General features: G+C 35.1%; 1 protein-coding gene and 1 long non-coding RNA gene across 2 annotated transcripts in view; one reads left to right on the plus strand and one right to left on the minus strand.

The window, feature by feature from the left end:
* Positions 1–216, minus strand: part of LOC125620135 — a 6934-nt gene extending 6718 nt beyond the window's left edge. The window contains exon 1 of the long non-coding RNA XR_007351721.1: positions 117–216. This is a non-coding gene — a long non-coding RNA (uncharacterized LOC125620135). The remainder of the gene's footprint in view (positions 1–116) is intronic.
* Positions 1–21527, plus strand: part of Dpyd (dihydropyrimidine dehydrogenase) — a 761982-nt gene that overhangs the window by 486414 nt on the left and 254041 nt on the right. Inside the window, exons 14-15 of the mRNA XM_048814504.1 lie at positions 8426–8494; positions 16457–16540. Coding sequence (XP_048670461.1) covers positions 8426–8494; positions 16457–16540 — 153 coding nt within the window. The remainder of the gene's footprint in view (positions 1–8425; positions 8495–16456; positions 16541–21527) is intronic.

Genomic DNA, 21527 nt, shown 5'->3' on the forward strand with positions numbered 1-21527 from the left:
AAAAAAAAAAAAAAAAAAAAAAAAAAAAAACCACACACACACACACAAGAGAGTCAGGAAAGTGGTATCTATATCTCCAAGGCTCTGGAGGGTTTCGGGAAACTGGAGGTACTTACCAGTCTTAAGAGCTGAAGAGAATTCCAGTAAAGATTCAGGCTGAAAAACATTTAATATATTTGATGAGGTTTCTGGTAACCTTGTGGAGATCAATTCCTAAGCACAGAGAAGACAGAAACAAGATAAATATATATTAAGGAGTGATCAAAAGGGGTGGAAAAAGCAGCAGCTCCTGTTATTCCTGGAGGGTCTGCAGTGGCTCTTTTTTTCTGTCTTGGAAAACATCTCTGATCTTTTGTAAAAAAAATATGTATATATTGTTTAACTTTGAATATAACTTTTCTGTTAGAAATATTTATATGCACAACTCATTGGTGGGCCCCCAAATAAGCCAAAGGTGATAAATTTCAAAATAATTTAACAAGACAACATGTAAGGATAGTACTCTCATTAATGGCCATTAAATAACAATGAACAAATAAAATTTGAAAATCTTGAGTTTCATTTTAAATGTCCTACACTCAATGTGTACCATTCAGGAAAATTGTACCAATCTCACTTTCATTATGTTTGAACTGAGGCATAAAGTACATTTAAAATTTGAATGTTTTACAGTTAATTAATATTTAATAAACATATTTTCTTAGTTTAAATGTCTTTGAAAGTCACATGTCCCTTGCTGTTTTTCATCCTCAATATAATCCCAATAGTGTTGGGTATGATTTTTTAAAATTGTTTGACAAAACCTAACTCTGCTACTTGTAATTTACAGTTGTTCACCTTTGTCACTTTGCATTTTTTTCCCTACTAAAAAATTTAAGCTGTCTTGAAGCTGAATTGTTGACTGGATTTCCAATGTAGTTCACAGCACAGTTACAGAATACCAAAGCAGTGCTGACAACGTGCATTTTGAAGCATAGACTTTCAGTCAGCAGGAAGTTGACAAGAGAGTCTGCCCATAACCAACTAGAAGTTGTATGTTGTTTTTTACCTTAATTTCTAATGTCAATTCCCTTGAAATTAAGTTTGAGAAACTCCTTAATAAAATCTCTTTATTTATTCATAATGAAATAGAATTATCAAAATTTTTAAAAATAACCATTAATTTTGATTCTTTAACATAAAATTTTTAAAGAATGAGAGTGGAGCCATGTGTTCCTTTTTAATTGCAGAGTAAGCATCCATCTATATTTGTTTAATTAACCTTTTTGTTTATTAATCTTCACAGTATTTTTTAGGGAGAAAACATGCAAAATTTTATCTATTGTATCTGATATTTCATGGAAATTAAGTGTTTACACAAGAGTATACATTTCCTTAACTTATGTTCATTAGTCAAAATGAAAATCAAAGCTGGAAAATTCCAATTTAAAAACAGTACCTATGAAGCACAATTTAGTTTAAGAATGGCTTTTCATGAAACAAATCAAATTTTACTAATTTTTCAAAAAGAAGCATGGTAAGATGGATCTCAACTCTAAGATAATCTATACAACCTACATGGTTATGTTCAACTATATAATCTCTTCCAGTTTTGCAAATCATCTTATACTTTCATTTTTACTAATTAATCTTGGTTTCCCAAAATATTAATACTGAGGAATATATCTGTCTTTTTGGCCCAGTAATCATATCATAATCTGCAAATTTGCTTTTTCCATTTTCTAAGATGACTATTTATTACTTTAATTTCTCCCTCGTAATTCTAAACCTTTGTCCTTAATTCTCTTTACTCTCAGTAGCAGACCTTACCTCATACTTTATAAAAAATTTTAAATACCAGGAAGAATGATTTCACCTTTCTCACAACAAATCTATAAATCTGACTGTATCTATACCTACTTTTTGGTTGTTTGTTTCTTTCTCTCTCCACTCCTCCATCCCACCCTGTTAAATTGGCAACAATGCCTCAGCCCCTCTCAAAGGTTCTTCCTCCATTTGTCTCTGTATTCATCACCACGTGCCTTCTCAGTGCTTTCTTACAGGTTATTTTCTACAGCACAAACACATGCTTAAATATGGCCCATTAAAAATCAAACAAGAAACCCTCTCCTTATATCTCTCATACCTTCTGCTGCTTCCTCATTTTTCTTTTAGCTATACCACCAAAACCTTTAGAGAGAGATGTTCATCACATCTCTCTACTTTTTCATATTCTGTTCATTCAACCCAATCAAGTCTGACTTTTATCCTGGCTGCCTTGATGGAAACTCTCTTGTCAAGGTTACCAGTGGTTTATTCATTGTCACAACCAGAGTGGGCTCCTTTACACAAACTCACAGAAGGATTCATGACAGTTGGTTGCTCTTTCTTTTTGGAACACTGCCTTTTCTTGGCAGGAAACCACACTGCCTTGTGGCTACAGGTCAGTCCCTTGCCCCTTTGTATTTATCTATCGTATTTTCTTTACTTTTGAAATCACCTAGCCACTTGACTTTAAATTCCATTACATGTTTAAGGGTCTTTAATTTATACCTTTATCCTTAACCTCTTCAGTGAATTCTAGACTCATGCATCAGTGGCACAATTGATGTCTTCACTAATGGGTTGCTTACTGGATATTTTTTTAAGTAATATATGAAAACTGAACCTCTCTATTCCCCCCGCCCCCACTGTTTTCTTTACCAGGCTTTTTCATCTGCGCTAAAGTTCAGAACTTCAAACCAGTAATTTAAGGATCATACTTAATGTCTCCTTTTCTCTATGCCCGACTGCATCTGACCATTCACCAGTCCTGGGGGTTCTAGCTCAGAACTATCCATGTCATACATCTCGTGGATGTTATGCAAGCCACATTATTTCACCTAAGTGAAGTCCTTGCTTTCACCGTTAACACCCTTATTTCATCCCTATAAAAGGGTCAGAAGCACCTTGGTGAAGTATAAGATAGTTTTATCACACCTCTGTAAGCCTTTCAGTGCCCATTACACCTATAGTAAAACCTAAACTACCACAGTGTTGACAGTTCCCAGGGAGATGACTATTGCTGCTTCTGTCATTTTCCTGGATACTATTCTCATCCTGTCAAGAAATTCCTACCACAAAGGCCTTCTGTTATTCCTATCTCAGTGTCTTTGTGCATGATGTTACCTCCACCTACCAGCTTCCGTTCAATTCCCCATTCCATTTTTCCAGTGGGCAGTGCCTTCTCATCTCAGTCCTCAACTCAAAAGCCCTTTACTGACCATCCCTCTAATATGGCTATGTGCATCCCAGTTGTCACAATCCACACAATTTTCCTCAGTTTCCCAAACTAGGGCAAGTGAGAAGATAAGAAATAAGACAAACACACACAAATACAGAAAAGCAGGGCTCAGTGGATCATCAGAGCTCCTGATAGGAGGATGCTGGCTGGCCACAAGGATGCTCCACACGTTATTATATAGTTTTAAACATCAAAAGGATTTATTGTAAGAAAGCTTCTTCAAGATAAACTAAAGTGAGGTTGTGAGGAAAGCAGCCCAATTGGGGCTTATCAGCTTGCACTGGTCTTTCTTCCACCCATGGGCAGCAGCTTTTGAACCTGAGGCTATTTGAACCAATAAGTTCTGTGAGACACAGAACTCTCTTTGAGGGCATCCAGCAACTGAGCATTCTCTAATGGACGAGATACCACTGCAAGTTTTCAGGAAGGCTTCGCCTCTGCTTTGAGAAGGTTCAAATAAACCTGTGATTCATTCACCCCTCCATAACAGGAATATTGACTGAGAAATGGCCCTGTTAATATTTTATGTTTCCTTGTTATGACTGTTTCCCTCCCTAAAATGTAAGCTGCAGGAGAACAAGGACTTTTCTGTTTGATTTATCATTTTTGGGTTAGAATGATTACTGGCACAAGTAGGATATTCAAGGAATATTGGTTGAACGTTGAATGAACAAAGACTTTAAGTCAACATCTTTAAGTTGTTCTGTGTGTCATTTAGTGCCTACCATAGTAGGTAGGTGCTCAACTGACATTGTTTGGATCTCCCACAAGACTGAATATCATAAGACATAGGGTGAGGGCAAACAAAGTTCAAAACTATGTACCATTTGGCTTTTCTTCATCACCTGGTTTAATAATGTTTTAAAATAAGAGCCACAAAAATGGAGCACTGGAAATGGCATAAATTAAGTGAAATATTGATATAAGGAAAGGTTACTTTGATTTAAGAATATGTTTCATTGGGTATTCATTTCTTGTAATATTGCATGATATTTCACAATATAAAATATCCATCAGTTCTCTTTTTACATAGGAAAAAAATAACCTGTCTTCTCCTGCTTGATTAAAAACTGAGCACAGCAAAACACTGAAGGACTTTCTGATCATCAAAAAAAGATTAAATTATGTTTGGTGTCCTTTTACTGTTAATATATTTTAGCCTGACTTTTTGAGAAAATTCCAATCTCTTTTAATATAAGGTCAAAAAATTTTTGGTCATTTTGATTCTTCTAAAACAGAATACCACTGTAACTTTCAAGCCATTCTTTGATTTTTTTTTTTTAGATAAAGACATTTAGAAAGCTTAGACTGATTATCATCTCTTAAATGATGTATAAAGTTTATTTTTCCTTTAAATTAACTTGAATGTGAAAAAGTTGCTTAGGGAGTTATTTCAAAAGTGACAATTTTTGATTTACATTTAGTAATTGTTAAGACTTGAACTTTTCAAAGACCAAAATAATGTTTATTAATTATCATGTGCAGACTCATTTTCAGGAGACACTGTCCTTACATGCAACTATATTGTGGATCTGGCCCCTTCTTGAATCTCTACTTTGCTCTGTCTGTGCCCCCTCCCCCAGCCAAGTGTAGCTACTTTTAGGAAGGTGGTTAAGTGAGCAGCCAGAGGTCACATGCAGCTCTGAATACACTTCATTCTACTTTAGGGACCAATAAGAAAAAGAACATTTATTTTTCCAGAAGGATTTTAAAGGGAGCAGAATAAGCAGTCACTGTGATTAGCCCACCCTGGGATTCTCTCCCACGTTATGGGTAAAAAGTTAGAATCTATTTTCAGAAGACAGGAAAAGGAGAATAAGGCATATTAATACCTGCCTTGGCTGAACATAATGTATGCCTCCTGCCTGTGGCCAATCCTTCCCCAGTAAGAGGCCCCTTAAAATCTCCATAGAGCTTTTGCATCCCAGGCATTTGATGCTGTCAATGTCCAGACGATTCTCTGGATGATATTTATTTCTCTTCTTCATCAAACCCAGCCATTAGCTCCTTGTGATTCTAAGCAACCTATAGGGCAGATGATGATTTTAACCAACCCTGGCATAATCAATATAAATTTGAAGCAAATACAGCTTTACCAAAATTAAAATTGTCATTTAGAAAGAAGAACGATGTTAGTCCCTAGTTGGGAGCATGTATCATATCCTGCTGTTTCCCTGGAAGTGGAGCTCTGTGCTCAGCCCATCTGCCTAGCTGGATGTTACCCACTGGAAGAATCTTCCTTCCTTATTGTCCTCCCTGGCACCCTGAGAGGGTACTGGAGAAGAAGATGCACATAGTATGACTGTGGTGACTGAGTGCCCACTTCATGTTTATGTGGGAATGTAAATTTGATGATAATTTTGTTGCATTTAGAGAGGTTTTTTGTGTGTTCATGTTGTGATGGTGGATGTTTGTGCTATCTTTGTTTTTAATTTTGTTTTATTTTGAGCAATAAAACTGTCTATTGCATATCAATTTTACCACTGGAGAACTTGTGTCTAATAACTAAAAATATATATATATTTTTAAGTCTGTGTTTTTATATGCAACTCTGCCCTTCAAGTTCTAGCAACAAGCCCCAAGGCTCTGCTCATTCTCTAAATCTGTATGGCTTTTTTTTGTTTTGTTTTGTTTTTTATTTACCCTCTGTCTTGAGGCCACTGAAGATAATAGGAATCTGTCACCTAAGCACAGTCTTCATTCTACTTGATTTTTTTTCTTTTAAATGGTTGTTTAATTATTTCTTTTCCTTCTCCTTTTTTCTTCCATGAAAGGGAGGTATTAGGACTGGTCCTAGAAGACTCGTGTCCCTTTTCCAGCTGAAGAGTGGGAGAGAGCTTTCTGAGCTCTCAGATCATTTGGAAGCAGCAGAAAGAACATCTCTCACTGAGGTTGCATAATCATGCTGGCAACCCTTCTCTGCCTGCAAATGAAGCCTAGGATATGACTCTTCGTTTTCTTTTAGCCCCATAAGAAAAAGCCATGGAGAAAATGTTCTCAGGTTTTTATCGAAATTTTCAAAAGCAGCAGCCTCTACTAAACACACACACAAAAAAATGAAACCTAAAAGTCAACCAACAATCATCAGTCATGCTGAATATTCCTCTTCTATTCATTGTCTTCTTTTACTTACCTCTCTTTTTTCTCTCTCTATAGAATGTATCCAAATCAGCTGTTTCTCTTGGCTTTAGTATTTAGTCATTGTTCTACATTTATCTGCTTGATGTCTTGTAATTTTCTCATTCCAGTCAGCCATAAGATCCCCCATTCTTCCTTCTCCATTGCTCCCTATAGTAGACCAATCTTGTGTATATTGGCACTAGATCCCTTTTCCATCATAAGACCAATGCCTGCTCCAGAATGATTATTCTTCACTCTAGTTCATATAATAATTTGCCAGAAGTTTTCCCCAATTATTTATTTTTCCTTTAACTTATAATATTCATTTCTGCTTAATCTTCTTAAAAGGGAAAGCTGATAAATCAACCCCATGCTCCTAAACCTTTAGTGATTTCATGTGTGAACTTTTCTGTTAGTGCTTTCTATGTGCCAAAGTCCATGCTAGTTACTGCAGATAAAGTGATGAGCAATGCAGAGCAGTCCCAGCCCCTGGGAGATGTCTACAGTCTATCAGGAGGAAAATTGAACCCACTGTTGAAGACAGGCTCTCCCCAATGGTTTTCAGAACTCTCTCCAAAATGATCACAACTTTCTATTCTTCTCTTGATGAAGACATTCGTGGGACCTTTACAACATATCTTTGTGGGTTTTTTTTCTACTCACAGATTAAAAAGTTGTATGTGGCAAGAACTCAGTGGCTTTTAGTGCAATCTGTCATTGGACTCTGACTTCAAGCTTGGCATAAACTTTTGGCATCTCAAGTTCATCATCTTTAAATGATAATGATAAAAAATGATAAAAAAAATTGAGTGCTTATATCAAAAGCAGAGACTCTTCTCTGCTCCTTAGTTTAGATGTCTTTATGTGAAAAATTGGAAGAATGAGACTGCCAATGATTAAATAAGTTAACAAAGTGAAACCCCTTAAAACAATGCCTAGTCACCATAAATGCTAGTCTTAGCAATTTCTATTATTACTTTTCCAAGTAGGTTGTTCTAGTTATCTAGTTATCAAGAAACAGTTCCTTGCCCAAGACTACACAGTAAAGTTCTTGCTGGACATTCTGATTTCAGAGCAGGAGCTAGTCACTACTACCCTACATACTCTCCATAACAGGGTTATAGGAAGACTCTACTTAAATAATCAACATTTAATAAAATTTATAATGACAACACACTGTGAACATGTGAGGTATTATTATCCATAATATAATAAGCTATGATTAAAAGAGATATTGATTTCTTTTCTGTCCCAAAGCTTGAAATCTTTTAGATGTACCAGTAATTTTATTAACAAACATTTCTATGAAATTATAGGATTTAGACAGTCCTTTCACAAAAATAAATTTATGTAATCCCATTGCACTTGAGAATGGCAAAGCCAGTATTATTAACTCCATTTTAGAAATGAGAAAGCTGAGGATGGCAATAGTTAAGTAAGTTGTCCAAGTGTTCAAAGATAGCAAATGAGGATGTCTCTGACACACATCTGAACCTCCAAATGCTGTTTGTGCCTTACTGTAACACCCTGCTATTTCTAATGGTTTATTTTTCAACATATGAAAATCTAATTTTATAATATAGCTTACCCTTAAAAATGTATTTATGTGTACTAGTCAGCCTTCTGTTTTTATAACAAAATATCTAAGATAAACACTTAAAAGGGGGAAAAATTTGTTTGGGCTCATGGTTTCAGAAATTTTGGTCCATGGTTGGTTGGCTCTGTCTCTTTGGATTAGTGGTGAGACTAAACATGGTGGAGAGCTTGTAATGAAGCAAAGTTGCTCACATCATGGCAGTTGGGAAGCTGGGACAGAGGAAAGGGTAGGGTGTCCAATTTTTCCTTCAAGTAACCTAACTTCCTCCCACAAGGTCTACCATTTCCCAGAGTGCATCAGCTGGGGACCAAACCTTCAGTACTTGAGCTTTTGGGGGACATTGGAGATCTAAATCAAAACAATATGCAAATATTAATATATATTTGTGTTACAGTAGCATAACTTTTATTAATTGAACTTATATTCTTTCCTTTTTTCTTTTAAAGATCGTGATTGCTAGCATCATGTGCAGTTACAACAAAAACGACTGGGTGGAACTCTCCAAAAAGGCTGAGGTAATGGTTTCTTTAGCATATATTTATTTTATTTCTTCTCTCCTATTTTTATTAGCTTTAAATAAAAAGCTGCCATGAAAAATAATACAGTAGAATTGAAATTGAATTGAAAATGTAACTTAAAACATTTCTATGATAATTTGTTTACCCTATGTTTTCATTAAAATGATGGAAATGTAAATTTAAAAGGAATCTATTCTATAAAAGCGGCCCCTTGGATTTCACACACTACCTAAAAATCCTTTATTCTCTGAATCCATACACTCTCTATTTGCATATTAAGCAAACTGTATATTATGATGGATGCCATGATAAAATTTAATTCTACCTTCGAGAGTCTAACTTGATCTTACCTTGCCTTTAGGCAAACTAGTTTGACAGTAGGAGAAGAAATTTTGAATATAAAACTCCTGAATATTTAAAATATAAAAGGTTCATTTAATACTGTTCTCGTTTGAATACAGACATGCATAAAGTGGTAGGACAGAATGCTCCTGAATGGAACACTAGTCAGCGGGTTTTCCATAATATAAATCGAATCTTGCACAAATGCAAACAACTAACCATGTGCCTCAAATTTGTATTTCAAATAGAAAAATACATACTTAAAATTATATACTTATGTCCATCATGCTGTCAGAGAACCTGGTCTAGACATTCTTAGCTGGAGTTTTTTGCAAATATCTCAGTAATACAGAGGACTGAACCTAATAAGACATTTGAAATAATTGACCGTGCTTTATAAAATATTATAAAACTCTCTATAGTCTTAAAAATGTTGATTGTACATTTTATGTGGATATTTTAAATCTGTGAGAGGAAAAATTACTTCTGGGACTCAGGGGGGTGAAATTAAACATGATCAGTAATTGGCTTCGTGATCTTCTGTGCCGGGTCCATTTTATACATGTATTTACCTAATTGACCATGAAATCTTCCACAGAGCCCATGGTTGGCATGAGCTTTGCCAATTTTAAGCTGACTACGATGAATGACTTTATCACATTGTAAGCCTCTCTGCTTTTCTGTAAGAATAAAATACTTTAAAAAATTGTTTTCTTCAGTAATAAACATTAATTTTTAAATGGGTGAATTTACTTATAAAAAGTGAAAAGCCTTTAATTATAAACATGTTAGTTAATGAAATGATATTTTCACATTCTATATCTTTCTTTAGTTAGTTTTATTTAATATCATATTCTAAGGTCTCTAGAGCAAAAACTAGAGAGAGGAAAAAAAAGAGGAGGAAAAGAATGGAGATAAAGGGAGGGAAAGAGCATACTTTCTGTTCAGTCAAAACAGTCTAGTAAATGCTTTTCAGAATTGCAATCTACATATCAAGAAAGTCAGTCTGTACATGATGTCAATTAAAAAAAAAAAAACTTTCCTATAATCTAGCCCAGGGGGCTTCACATGCAGGATAACATCCTCAGGCCTTCCCATCCCCTTGGAAGAGAGCATTAGCATCATGATTCCATCACAGCTTATGCAGTAGGCAACCAATTATATTTTATAGTCAGTATTTTGTTTTGTTTTTTATGAATACATCCTTCAAAGCAGATTAAAATATATTTTCTTACAATGGAAGAGCCCACTTAAAAAAAAAATTCAAGCCAAAGTTACTTTACTACCTAGCTTATACACTTCTTTGAGAACAACAGAACGTAAGAAGTAAGATGCCATACCAACACACTAGCATGCCAACGGCTTTAAGTTTGGCACATGACTTGATGTGATGTGTACACTTTAAGTTCATGAAGTCCTACTCCTGATGGTAGATTAATTTTTGAATTATATAATAGTGAGTTGAGGAAACCTTATCAACTTTTTACTACTGTATCTAAAACCAGAAAAGATTCATGTGTCATAGCAGAACACATGCAGCTATATGAAATCATGAGATAATGAGGCCTGAGAAACTCTGTTAGAATTAAAATTTGGTTTACTATTTTTGGCTTGTTTCACAAGCCCAATAGGTTATTTTACTATTCCAAGTAGACATATAAGATCACATGGGTAATTTTTTAAAAATGCATCCAAGTACATTTTTAAAACATTAATTTCAACTAAATGCTGTTTGTAAAAGTTAATGTATGCCCAGTCCATCTTCTTTATCATATTCATGCTCCTGAGAAGGATTGGTTTCCTACTAGCAATGACACCATGCTATGCCCAGCCTTCCTCTTGTATGTGTTTGTAATGTCCTCTCCTACCTTCCTCAGCCTGGTTTGAATAGCTGTATATTTTGAGCTCCATGAAAAAGGAACAGCATCAGGAAAGTTTTACCAGGTTGGTGAAACTTTTGGTGAAATCAGTAGCATGGTTAGGCTCTCCTCAATTTTCTTGGTCCAGGCATCTGGTCACAGAATTTTCTACTTTTCTGCGCATTGATAGCTTATCCCAATTTCATGCAGAAGAAGATTTATGAAGCACATATGATGTGAAAATTTCCTCAGCACACAAACAAAACTAAATAAGAGATACCCTTTGCATTGTGGATGTATTCACAGTTTAGAGCCATTACTGGACGTTATCATATTAGATCTGAAATAGACCTTGAATGCATGTTGATAGATTTTGAGTCCATTTCTTTTTTACTGTGTATTAGCCTAGAAAATAGCTGAGTCACAATTAATGAGAGAAAACTTTACTAAAGAATATAAAACCAGAGCACTAAGAATAAGGGAAAAAGAAAAATGAGACAGAGGTGAAAGGAAAGCAAGTACAGAATGATATATTATAGACCCTGCCAGAATGTCACAAGGAAATAGAGCCGATTGGGTAATTATGTGGGACAGAGAGTGCCATGCAGAATCATCCTGCCTCAGAGCAGCGTAAAGAGAAAGAGTGAGGAGGTACTTACTGGCTCCTTCCTGTCTCCTGCCTCTCATTGATCTTATTTCACACCACAGAGCCTTACTTTCTTCTGAACTTTCAGCTGTGTGCTCTGCCCATTTAGGCTGCTGCTAGGGAAGCCAGAACCCATACCACGTGGGGCGATGCTTCATCTAAACCCAGAACTGCAGAGAAAAGTCAGATCTTCATGATCAGGCAGGGCACTGGTGCTCCTGGAGCTTCTATTTAGCCAAGAACAATAGACGCTGTCATAAAGCCCAGCTCTCATCTTGAGGGAGACTGTGAAAGCTAACAGAGGAGATGTGGGGATAGCAACAGGGAATGGGGCTTCCTTGGGTGGCAAGTAAGGCCACCAAATTTGGGAAGCTTATAAATTGAGTGTGGCCCAACATGCATCACTACCACATTAAACCAAGTTCATCTATAATAATTTCTTTAATCTTACTCTCAATCAATCCAAAATCTTCTCATGTCTTCTAAGTTCAAAACATATAACATGACCTATAAATCCTGCACAGCTGATCCCTACATATCTGCCCAAATTCACTTTGGGTTTATTCTTTCTGTCTTGGTTCCTGTTGCCTTCATTTACTCTTCTAACATACTACCAACCAAGAGCCTTTTTTTGTACCCAATGGCCTGGAATGTTCTCTCTTCCTCAGCCCTGAACCCTGTGGGGTAGGTAGGTTAAACCTCCCTGTCCTACACTTTCTGAGATCCTGTTCTGAGTCCAGTGTACCATAAATTTAATGAAGTTTCACTTTCAGGGCTCTTCCTTACACAGGCTACTTCCAAACTCCACACCTAATTTTGTGTTTATACTTTTTCATTTAAAACAATAAAATTTTCAAAATTATTTAAGCTTCTGTCTCCCCTAAATCTGGATCTACCTTTGTGGTCCTTCATAAAGAGATGAATCATAATGGTGTCCTTGGGCATTACTAATGGTTACCCTGTCCTGCCAGTCAAAAGCATGCTCCTGTGTGGCTCACTGTTAAATCCTCAATTCTAAGCCCAGAGCTTTATCAACCAACAAATACTCATTGAATGAAGTAAAATAGAAGTACAGAGCTCAAGTATTGCTATGTAGCAGACACAAAGGAAGACTAAATGGGGGCTGGGGCTGTAGCTCAGTGGCAGAGTGCTTACCTAGCACATGTGAGGCACTGGGTTTGATCCTCAGCATCACATAAAAATAAATAAATAAAATAAAGGTATGCTGTCCATCTAAACTAAAAAAATAAAAATTAAAAAAAAAAAGAATAAACAGGAAGACTGGTACTTTATTTGGCCCCAAGGAACGTGAGGTGATTAAGATCCACAGCTGAAGATTTTAAGCCAGGGACCTGATGAGGGAATGCCAAGAGTCTGACTATTACTGGGAAGACGGGACAAGGAAGGTTTTTGGAGAGAAACAGGCATCACAAACAGGTTACTATGCTATTGTTAGTAGAGTCTAAATAAAACACTGAATGCCAGGTTCTCATTAATTTTTACCTCCATCAGGGCTAGCAATATGTTATTAAATTAAATAGGTGTTAAAGTTAGGGAATCTTCAATAGGTTGGGATAAAAAGTGGACAGAAATCTACAATATGGAGATATGTAGGACCAGTTGCATATAAGTCACTGAGCATGGACAGTAAACAGGAGAGTCGGGAGATAGACACCCGGCTGGAGGGGAAAAGCTTTGAGTTACATTAAATCCTTACAGATTAAGGCAAATGATAGGTAAGCCAGAAATAGTAGTTGGATGAATGGATAATTAGATAGATAGATGATACATAGATAAGATTTGCTCCAACTTTTGTAGTACTAACTTCATTCCAAGTGTTCCAAGTTATTTATATTTGTTAAATTTACATACACTCACAACACTGTAAATTAATACCACTTTTTTGAAATGAACAACTGAGGCAAAAGCAGTTAAATTCTGTGTTCAAGTTCCCACAGCATGTATGTGGTGGTGAAGAGGGAATTCAAACCCATGAAATCTGGTTCCAGAGTCCACTTAATTAACATATACATACCACTTCATACAGATATATGCATGATAAATAAATAATTCAGGAAATTAGAATATTTCCTATGTCACTGCCTTCACTAGGTTACTTTATTTGACAATCACTTAGGTGAGGCAAATAAATTCTGGGCTAAGTGACTAAACTAAAAAGCTTGTGACTAACAGGAAGCAGAATGCATGCCCAGTTTCAGTTAATTTAACATTTCATGCTAATTCAGCAATTAAAGCTTTTTGAATGGTTATAGTTGCTTGGAAATGGAATTAACTGCCTTTTAAGGTGGTGTGTGCATTCTGTGACAAGAATATTCAAGCATAGGCCCAATGAATGTTCCTATTCTCTTGGACACCTTGAGCAGCAGTGTCTCAATTTTTGAGGCCTAGATGCTCATTATCAAGCCCTTTGGGAGGGAAAAAAGGTATTTGGTCAGTTGATGTGTGTACATGTGTATAATATTGTGGAAATTTTAATAATTAGTACCTGATAAGATTTGGTTTTGGACAGGTAGTTTTAAAACATTTGGATTTTTATTTCAAGTTTTGAAGCCATTGGTCTTTCTTAACACACTATAACAATGTCAGCATGGAATAAGTATTCCTAATAATTTATAATAGTGGGTAACAATGCAGGCTGTGGATTCACAATACTTGAGTTCAAGACCTTACTCCCAATTATGAACTGTGGGATGGTGAGTAAATCACTTGGACATTGTATGTTTGGTTTTATCAGTTGTAAAATTTTTATTTTATCAGTTGACATATCCTACCTCTTAAGAGTTGCTTTGAGGATGAAGATAAAACAGATTACAGGCTCAATAAAATATCCTGGCATGCTGTAACCACTCAAGTAATGTTGGCTATTATTATTTACTAGGGTAGTGTCTGTGACTTTGCAATGAAATATGCATAATATAAGTATATATACAAATGCCACCTGAGTTTATCCAATCCAAATGTTGAATTGATTTGCTATTTAATGCTGTATTTCAGCTAAATAAAAATATCTACAGGAAATACCTAAAATGACTAAGAAATAATGAGAAAAGTGTTGTATGCTATATAATTACAGTGTAGGATCTTAATTAAGCTGGTAATTCCCAAATGGCATGATTTTGAGACAGGTCATATTATCTGCAGTTTCCACTTGAGCAGCTGAAGACAAGGAAGGTTAATGACTTGCCCAAAGCATCCCCAGTTCCTTTGCAGCAGACCTAGGACTCCAGCTCAGAGTCCAGCGGGTTGTGCTTTATTCATGCTTACTATCAAGTCAACAGGAAGAAAGAAACAGAGGTTTCAGTAATTTTCAAATAACATGAGCATTTTAAAATTGGATTAGAGTAGCAAGAAACCATTTGAGGCCATGCTAGAAAACAGGCCGAATGATCAAATGGGCTTTTAAAACTCTGCATAAAAGAAAGGAAACTCACTAATGAGGAAAGATAGAACAAGAAAGTAGACTGAGAAATAAACTGGGCTCAGTATTACATATCTATAATCCGAGAGACTTGGGAGGCTGAGGCATGAGAGTCACAAATTCTAGGCCAATCTCAGGAATTCAATCAGACCCTAAGTAACTTTGCAAGACCCTGTCTCAAAATAAAAATAGAAAAAAGGTCTGGAATTGTAGTTCAGTGGGTAAAGCACCCCAATGTTCAGTCCCCAGTACCAAAAAAAAAAAAAAAGGGAAACAGACCAAAATAGATGGATATGAATATAGCTGGCTGTAATTTTAAATTGGTTGAGCTCATACTTAAAATTCATATATCAAGAAAAACTAAGTGAAAATCTTTAGGCCAAAAGCTTTGAAGAAAATGGATGGAACTCAATAACATATAAACAAAATAAACCAAACTCAGAAGACCAATTAACATATGTTTTCTCCCATATGTGGAAGCTAGAGAGGAAAAATGAAAAGAAATATGTGGGGGATCTCATGAAAATCAAAAGAATACAGTACAGTAGAGGAAAGGGACCAGGGAGAGGAAGAAGAAGAGAGAAAGGGAAAATACCAGGGGACATTGGCCAAATTGTATTATTATATTGTATGCATGTACAAATATGTAACAATGAATATCACATTATATATAATTATAAAGTATTAATAAAAGGATGGAAAAAAAAAAAAGAAATAGTTTCTGGCTTAAAAAAAAAAAAGATCTGGTATACTTAGAAAACCACGAACTTTTATAAAAAGCATTTGTATGAGGTAATAGAATATTATTGAAGTTGATTCAGGATTCTAATTGGCCTTACTTTAAAAGGAATTTTGATGTTAAAGAAATTTTAGAATCATTTAGTTTATCCCACATCCCTCAAATTGCTATGTTAAATTTTTAAAAAGTGTTTTTCTTTTTCTTAAAATTTTTCACAGAAGACATTTCAAGAATTCTAAGATTCTCCAAGTACTCTGAACTATTTTGTTCATTTTGACAGGATTCATTTGTATACTAAGGAATTAGTGATTTAAATAAGAAGGATTCCTATTTGGATATGAAAGTCAGATAAATCTATTAATAATTCATGTTTCTTAGCATGGACTGTTTTTAAAGGTGATATAATTGATTTTCAGTTTAAAAACTTTTTTTTTTACATTTTACACATTCACTCTAGCTAGCCTACTGCATTTTTCTTTGTATGTCTACTCCTAGTATTAATTATCCAGAGTGAGTAAGAGTTGTTTCTATAAAAATAGAAGCTATTTAGGAAAGAATAAATGTGGTGTCAAACAGCTCTGAGTTAAAATCTGTGTCATTTAAGAATGGGCTTATTGTTTGTTGAACCTCCTGCGCTTCTTCTTTTCTGTCAAATAGGTATCATAATAATACAAGGATTATGAGAATTAGAAATAACAAATGGAAAATATATAGAGCAATGAGTGGCACCTTCGAAGCACTTTTTATTGCTGATATTGTGTTGTTGTTATATATACCTTAATTTGATAGAGTTAGAAGATATCTCAGAGATCGAAAAACGGAAAACAGAAAAGTTAAACTTGCACAAATGTGATCTTTATTATCAGTGGAGAAAACATATTGGTATACAAATAAAGCTTTGCCTTTTCTTTCATTTTCACCCTATGTCTTAAAGGCTTCTGGAGCAGATGCCCTGGAGTTAAATTTATCGTGTCCACATGGCATGGGAGAGAGAGGAATGGGACTGGCTTGTGGGCAGGTAAGGACCTCGACAGCTGCCACTATGTATGTCAGTGTGACATAACAGGTCCCTGCATGGATCATTTCTGTACCTTAGGCAAGAAGATGCATGGATCAGATGACTGGCTTGAGACTTCCAGGTCTGCATTGTTTAAATATTTAGTGCTTAAAAAGTGGAAAATGAGGGATGCTGAAATTACAGCAACTATTTAATTTTATTGAGGAAAATATCACATTATGTGCTTGACAGGAAGTAATATCATAACAAATAGTTTTTAAAAGCGCTGAAGCAGAATTAGCTGATTTCAAATGCAATGTTCTTTATTCATTCCTGATGCTGATCCAGTTTCCCTGGGGCAATATACTGTACAAAATGCATTGTTCGTAGTGATTTTGTAGTAAATGGGGCACAGCACAAATTGCATTTTACATTTTTTAGCATATGATCATTATTCCCTAACTGTGTTTGGGGAGTTGCAAAAAGACTTTGATGCTATTTTTATTTTTGGATACAATAAATGGAACCTTCATGCTAAAATACTTTCAAAAACCAAAGGAATAAAACATGAAATAATATGTTACCAAATAGAAAATGCTACATCTTTATGTAACTAGATACAGGGTTGTATGTTAAGGAGCAGTGTAAAAAATTAATGCAGAAAAATAAAAAATTTAAAAAGGTGAGTATTTTCATCTAATTTTGCTTTTAAGCACAGAGGAAAATGGTATGAATTACCTAATATGAAATATAATTTCTGACAGATCATCTAGTTCTTGAAAGTTTACTTTTATTAGTTCACATCTGGCCCACATCTTGGTGCATAGTAGGTACTCAACATTTTTTCTTTTCTTTTTCTTCAATCATTGAATTGATTTGAATAAAACCCAGAGGCCATTAATTTGGAAGAACAAAAACTTCTGCTTATTGAAATGAATGTGGGTTGCTATTTTCATATTAGCATTCAGAGAGGTTTTTAAAGTACTTTGTAAATATTTAATTAGGATTCTGAATAGACTTGTGACTTAGGAAGAAATCATTCTTATGTAGCAGCCAGAGAGGCGAGGCTGGGCAAATATTTTTCAAGTATAAAAAATTACATGTATATATATTTTTTCAAGTATATTCTCTGTTCCACTCACAACAGGTTACTCAGAAGGTCAGTCAGTATGTAACAGAACCATAACTCACAATTACCGAGTGGGAAAAAATAGCATTATATCTGAATCACATGATGAGATAACAGTCAGTGTGTCCAGATGTGTAATGTGATTAAAACAAAGAAGACTGGGAAGATAACTAGGAGGAAACCCAGAGCAGGATCTGTGTTAGCACCCTCTTCCTATCTCTAGTCAATGCTGTCTGTCACTTTACCCATTTCACAGTATGAACCTCTGAACCGAAATGCTTTATAGTTACATAAATAAAATAGTTATGGAGAATTTAAATCTATTGACAGATAGATTTGGATTAGATAGATCTAATTTGTTGAGGAAGGATGCATTCTAATATTTATCCCTTGCCACAAGTGTAACAATTCTTTTGAAAACATTGCCCAAGCCCCAGCTGGGTTTATGTTTTTAGAATAGACTTTGCTCTATGAGCACCTTTGAACTTAACCAGCTGTGAAGTGTCTGGGGTGTATCCTCTCTAGAGAATTATTTAGCCACATAAGTTTTTGCACAGCTTTTAGTTGAATTAGAATGTCAAATGCTAAAATTTTTCAGTCACAGATAATTATTAAGATTTCTAGAAGTCTTAGAAAACATTTGTTCCCCAAACTGTGATGTCTTGGCTGAAGAAAATGTAGGAACATTTCCATTTCACTTCTTAGTTATAATTATAAAACTGAAACCAATTCTTTTTATTGGTCTAGTTGAGAAATTTTCTTTTGAATTATATATATATTTTAATTCTCTCATTGAAAAATAAATTTAATCATTTTTGGTCCAACATAATTTTGTATAATTACCTAAAGACATGACTTTCAATATTTTATGTGAAAGTAAGAAAGAATATTAGTGTGATTTTTTTTCAAAACTGCTTTACTAGGACTCAACTTTTTGAAGTGGACTTACATACATCTGGGGCTTTTTCACTTTTCCCTCTACCTCCTTTTGCTTTGCTCTGTGTACCATTCCCATTGCTTCTTCCTTGCTCCCTAAGTTCCAAAGTCTTGAACACTTGCAGGTTGGTGTGATGGGAAATTTGTGCTTAGTGTTACAGGACAGAAGAGACATTCCAGATGGATTTGCATTCCGTTTGTTGAAAATATCTGGGTGCCCAGCACAGAATTGTCTGCATTGTTAGAGCCTAATCCATGTGTCCTCGAGAATGAGACACTGACATTAGTTCTAAGGCTGGAATATTTATAGATTAGAGACATTTTCTTATATGGTTCAGTTTCCTCTCCAGACACCTGCTATATTTCCTCCTTTATCTCAATTTTGTCACAAATATTTAATAAGCAAAGAACACCACCTTAGTACCTAAAAGATTTTACATGTGCATAATCAGCATAAACTACATACAATAATTGACAAAAAATTATAAAATCTATGAAGAAGAAGAACTATAACCTCTACTCTGTGACAGATAGACCTATAGATTTATGAAATTTGTTGAAATAAAAGCTCAAGCTGACCTTGATAATTTGAAGTGTGTGTTTTCTACTAAGTGAAACTCCATATAAAATCTTACATGCTTCAGCAGTGCTTGGTGTTTAAAGGCACTCTCAGTTTATATTCTTTCTATCTACCATTTATGTCACCTGGATCAAACCACTTACTCCCCTAAAGTTTGTTTCCTTCACTAAAGTGAAGGATTTGAATGAGATGATCTAGAGTTTGAACCATTGTTAATAAATTTGGATTTCTTTAGTAATACTTGAAAAAGGCAATGAAAGATGTTATTTCCCAGGCCTTTGTAGGAATCCCATTGTTCAGTGGTTTGAATATTTTAGGTGTGATTACTAAATAGTACACAACTATATTACTTAAAATTGTTTTAGATGGAAAATTCCAGACTGAGTATTTAATCAAAGGGAAGATTTCCCTGGCTTTACAGGCAAGGGCCACAACCAAGATGGTGATGTTTCCGTTAGTATCTCTTACAACTTGCAATCTCACAGGACTGTCCCTTTATTTACATATTCCCCCTGCATAGAATTTCTCAATACTGATATGTTCAATCTAACAGTCTCAGAATTAGGAAAACATATATTGTCTTGCTTTCATGATGATTTAACGAATCAAGAATGGAAAATTTTAAAGGTGGTTAATCTAAAATTATTCAGGATCTGAAATGATTATAATTTTTAATAAGATCTTCCAAAGTGGTACTTCAGTATTTCCTTCCTGATCTGTTCTTTGTTTAAATTTAATTTACACAAACTGTATGTTATTTTTTTCAAAAAGGAAGAAAGAGGTTTTGTTTTGTTTCACCATGCCAGTGTATGTTCATGAGGCATTAACAACAAATTATTAATCTTATCCTTGCCAGAGAGCAGATGTCTGTCACTAGGAAGAGAATCCAAGACTAAGTACAAGGACTGCATTGCCCCAGATGTGCTAGAATTTCCCCTGGGAAATAAAGCCTTCCTTCAGCAGCTGGGGTAACAGACCCTCCCTCTCATAGGGTGCAGTCCATTCTCCACAGAATGATTACCACAGCCCTGCTTGGATCCAGTCTCTGATAGAGTGTCTGTGGAGGGGGCAATATAGATACCTCTTTTAAAGCCACAAAAGGTGGCAAGTCACAGTATTTTCTATATTTTTGAGAGAATTGAAACTCAGGAACTTGGGAGTATGAGAAATACAAAAGATTAGAAAAAAGGAGTATGAGAGCCCTACCAGTAGTAAAATGCAACAAACAGAAGCCAGAGTAGCTTCCCTGGCCTTGGGAGGTCCAATCACTGCTGAATTGCTTTGCTTTTTTAAGAAACCTTTTTTGCTCAGACTCTTGGTTCCTCTCATTTCTTCAGACTTAGCCCCTATAAGGTATACAGGTGGTGAAATGCCACATGGTATTACATGTGATGTTCAGTCTGGCTCTAGACAGCATAACACATAGAGGTTGAGGCTAGAGAGCTAGAACTTTAGTTCTGTGTTGACTGGATAAGCATGGACTGGTCTATGTTGGCTTCCATGAGCTGAGCTCCTTGACATTTCACTCACAGGTTTGGAAATCACTGTGCTGTGAACTAGCACAGTCCCCTGAAGAAACATGGGAAATGGGTGCATGGTATTAGCTTCTCCAAAAGCGACTGGAATCTGATCTTACCATACCCATGGAATTTATTCTGTTCTTTTTTTTTTCTTGTGACATTAAAATTCTTGCAGTGCTTTAAACATAAATTATCAACTTGTTTATGAGAAAACCTTTTTGGAATATAGCTTTATGCTATATTATGTTGTCCAACTTTTTATTTGATTTTAATTCTCAGCCATTTTCATAGACATGGGTGCTTCCATAAGTGGATAACTACAGGAGATCTGTAAGAGGCATTATGTAACTGCCAATATTTAGCCTAAAGCTGATTCTCTTAGTTTTTCAATTATAGTTATTAATGTTGGTTAATGATATAATGTGATTCTACTTTTAAAAATTATAAATTTTTGGTAGAATGCAACATCATATAAATCTAAAAGTATCATTTCTTGGTCAAGAGGTGCTGTTTTTCTGTGGCCAACCTCAGTGTGGCTATATAAAAAAAATAATATATAGAACTAAAGAGGCATGTGTCTTGCTGTATGTTTTCAGGAAAAACAACTAAGCGTATATTTTTAAAACTAGTATGGTTTTTATTGTATTATTTTAGAAATAAAAGCATTGCAAAATATTTTATTTTTTTTTTTTAATTTTTTATTGTGGGTTGTTCAAAACATTACAAATTTCTTGACATATCATATTCCACACTTTGATTCAAGTGGGTTATGAACTCCCACCTTCACCCCATACACAGATTGCAGAATCACATCAGTTACACATCCATTGATTTACAAATTGC

Source organism: Marmota marmota, unplaced genomic scaffold, assembly GCF_001458135.2.
Source record: "Marmota marmota marmota unplaced genomic scaffold, marMar, whole genome shotgun sequence".
Lineage (NCBI taxonomy): Eukaryota > Metazoa > Chordata > Mammalia > Rodentia > Sciuridae > Marmota > Marmota marmota.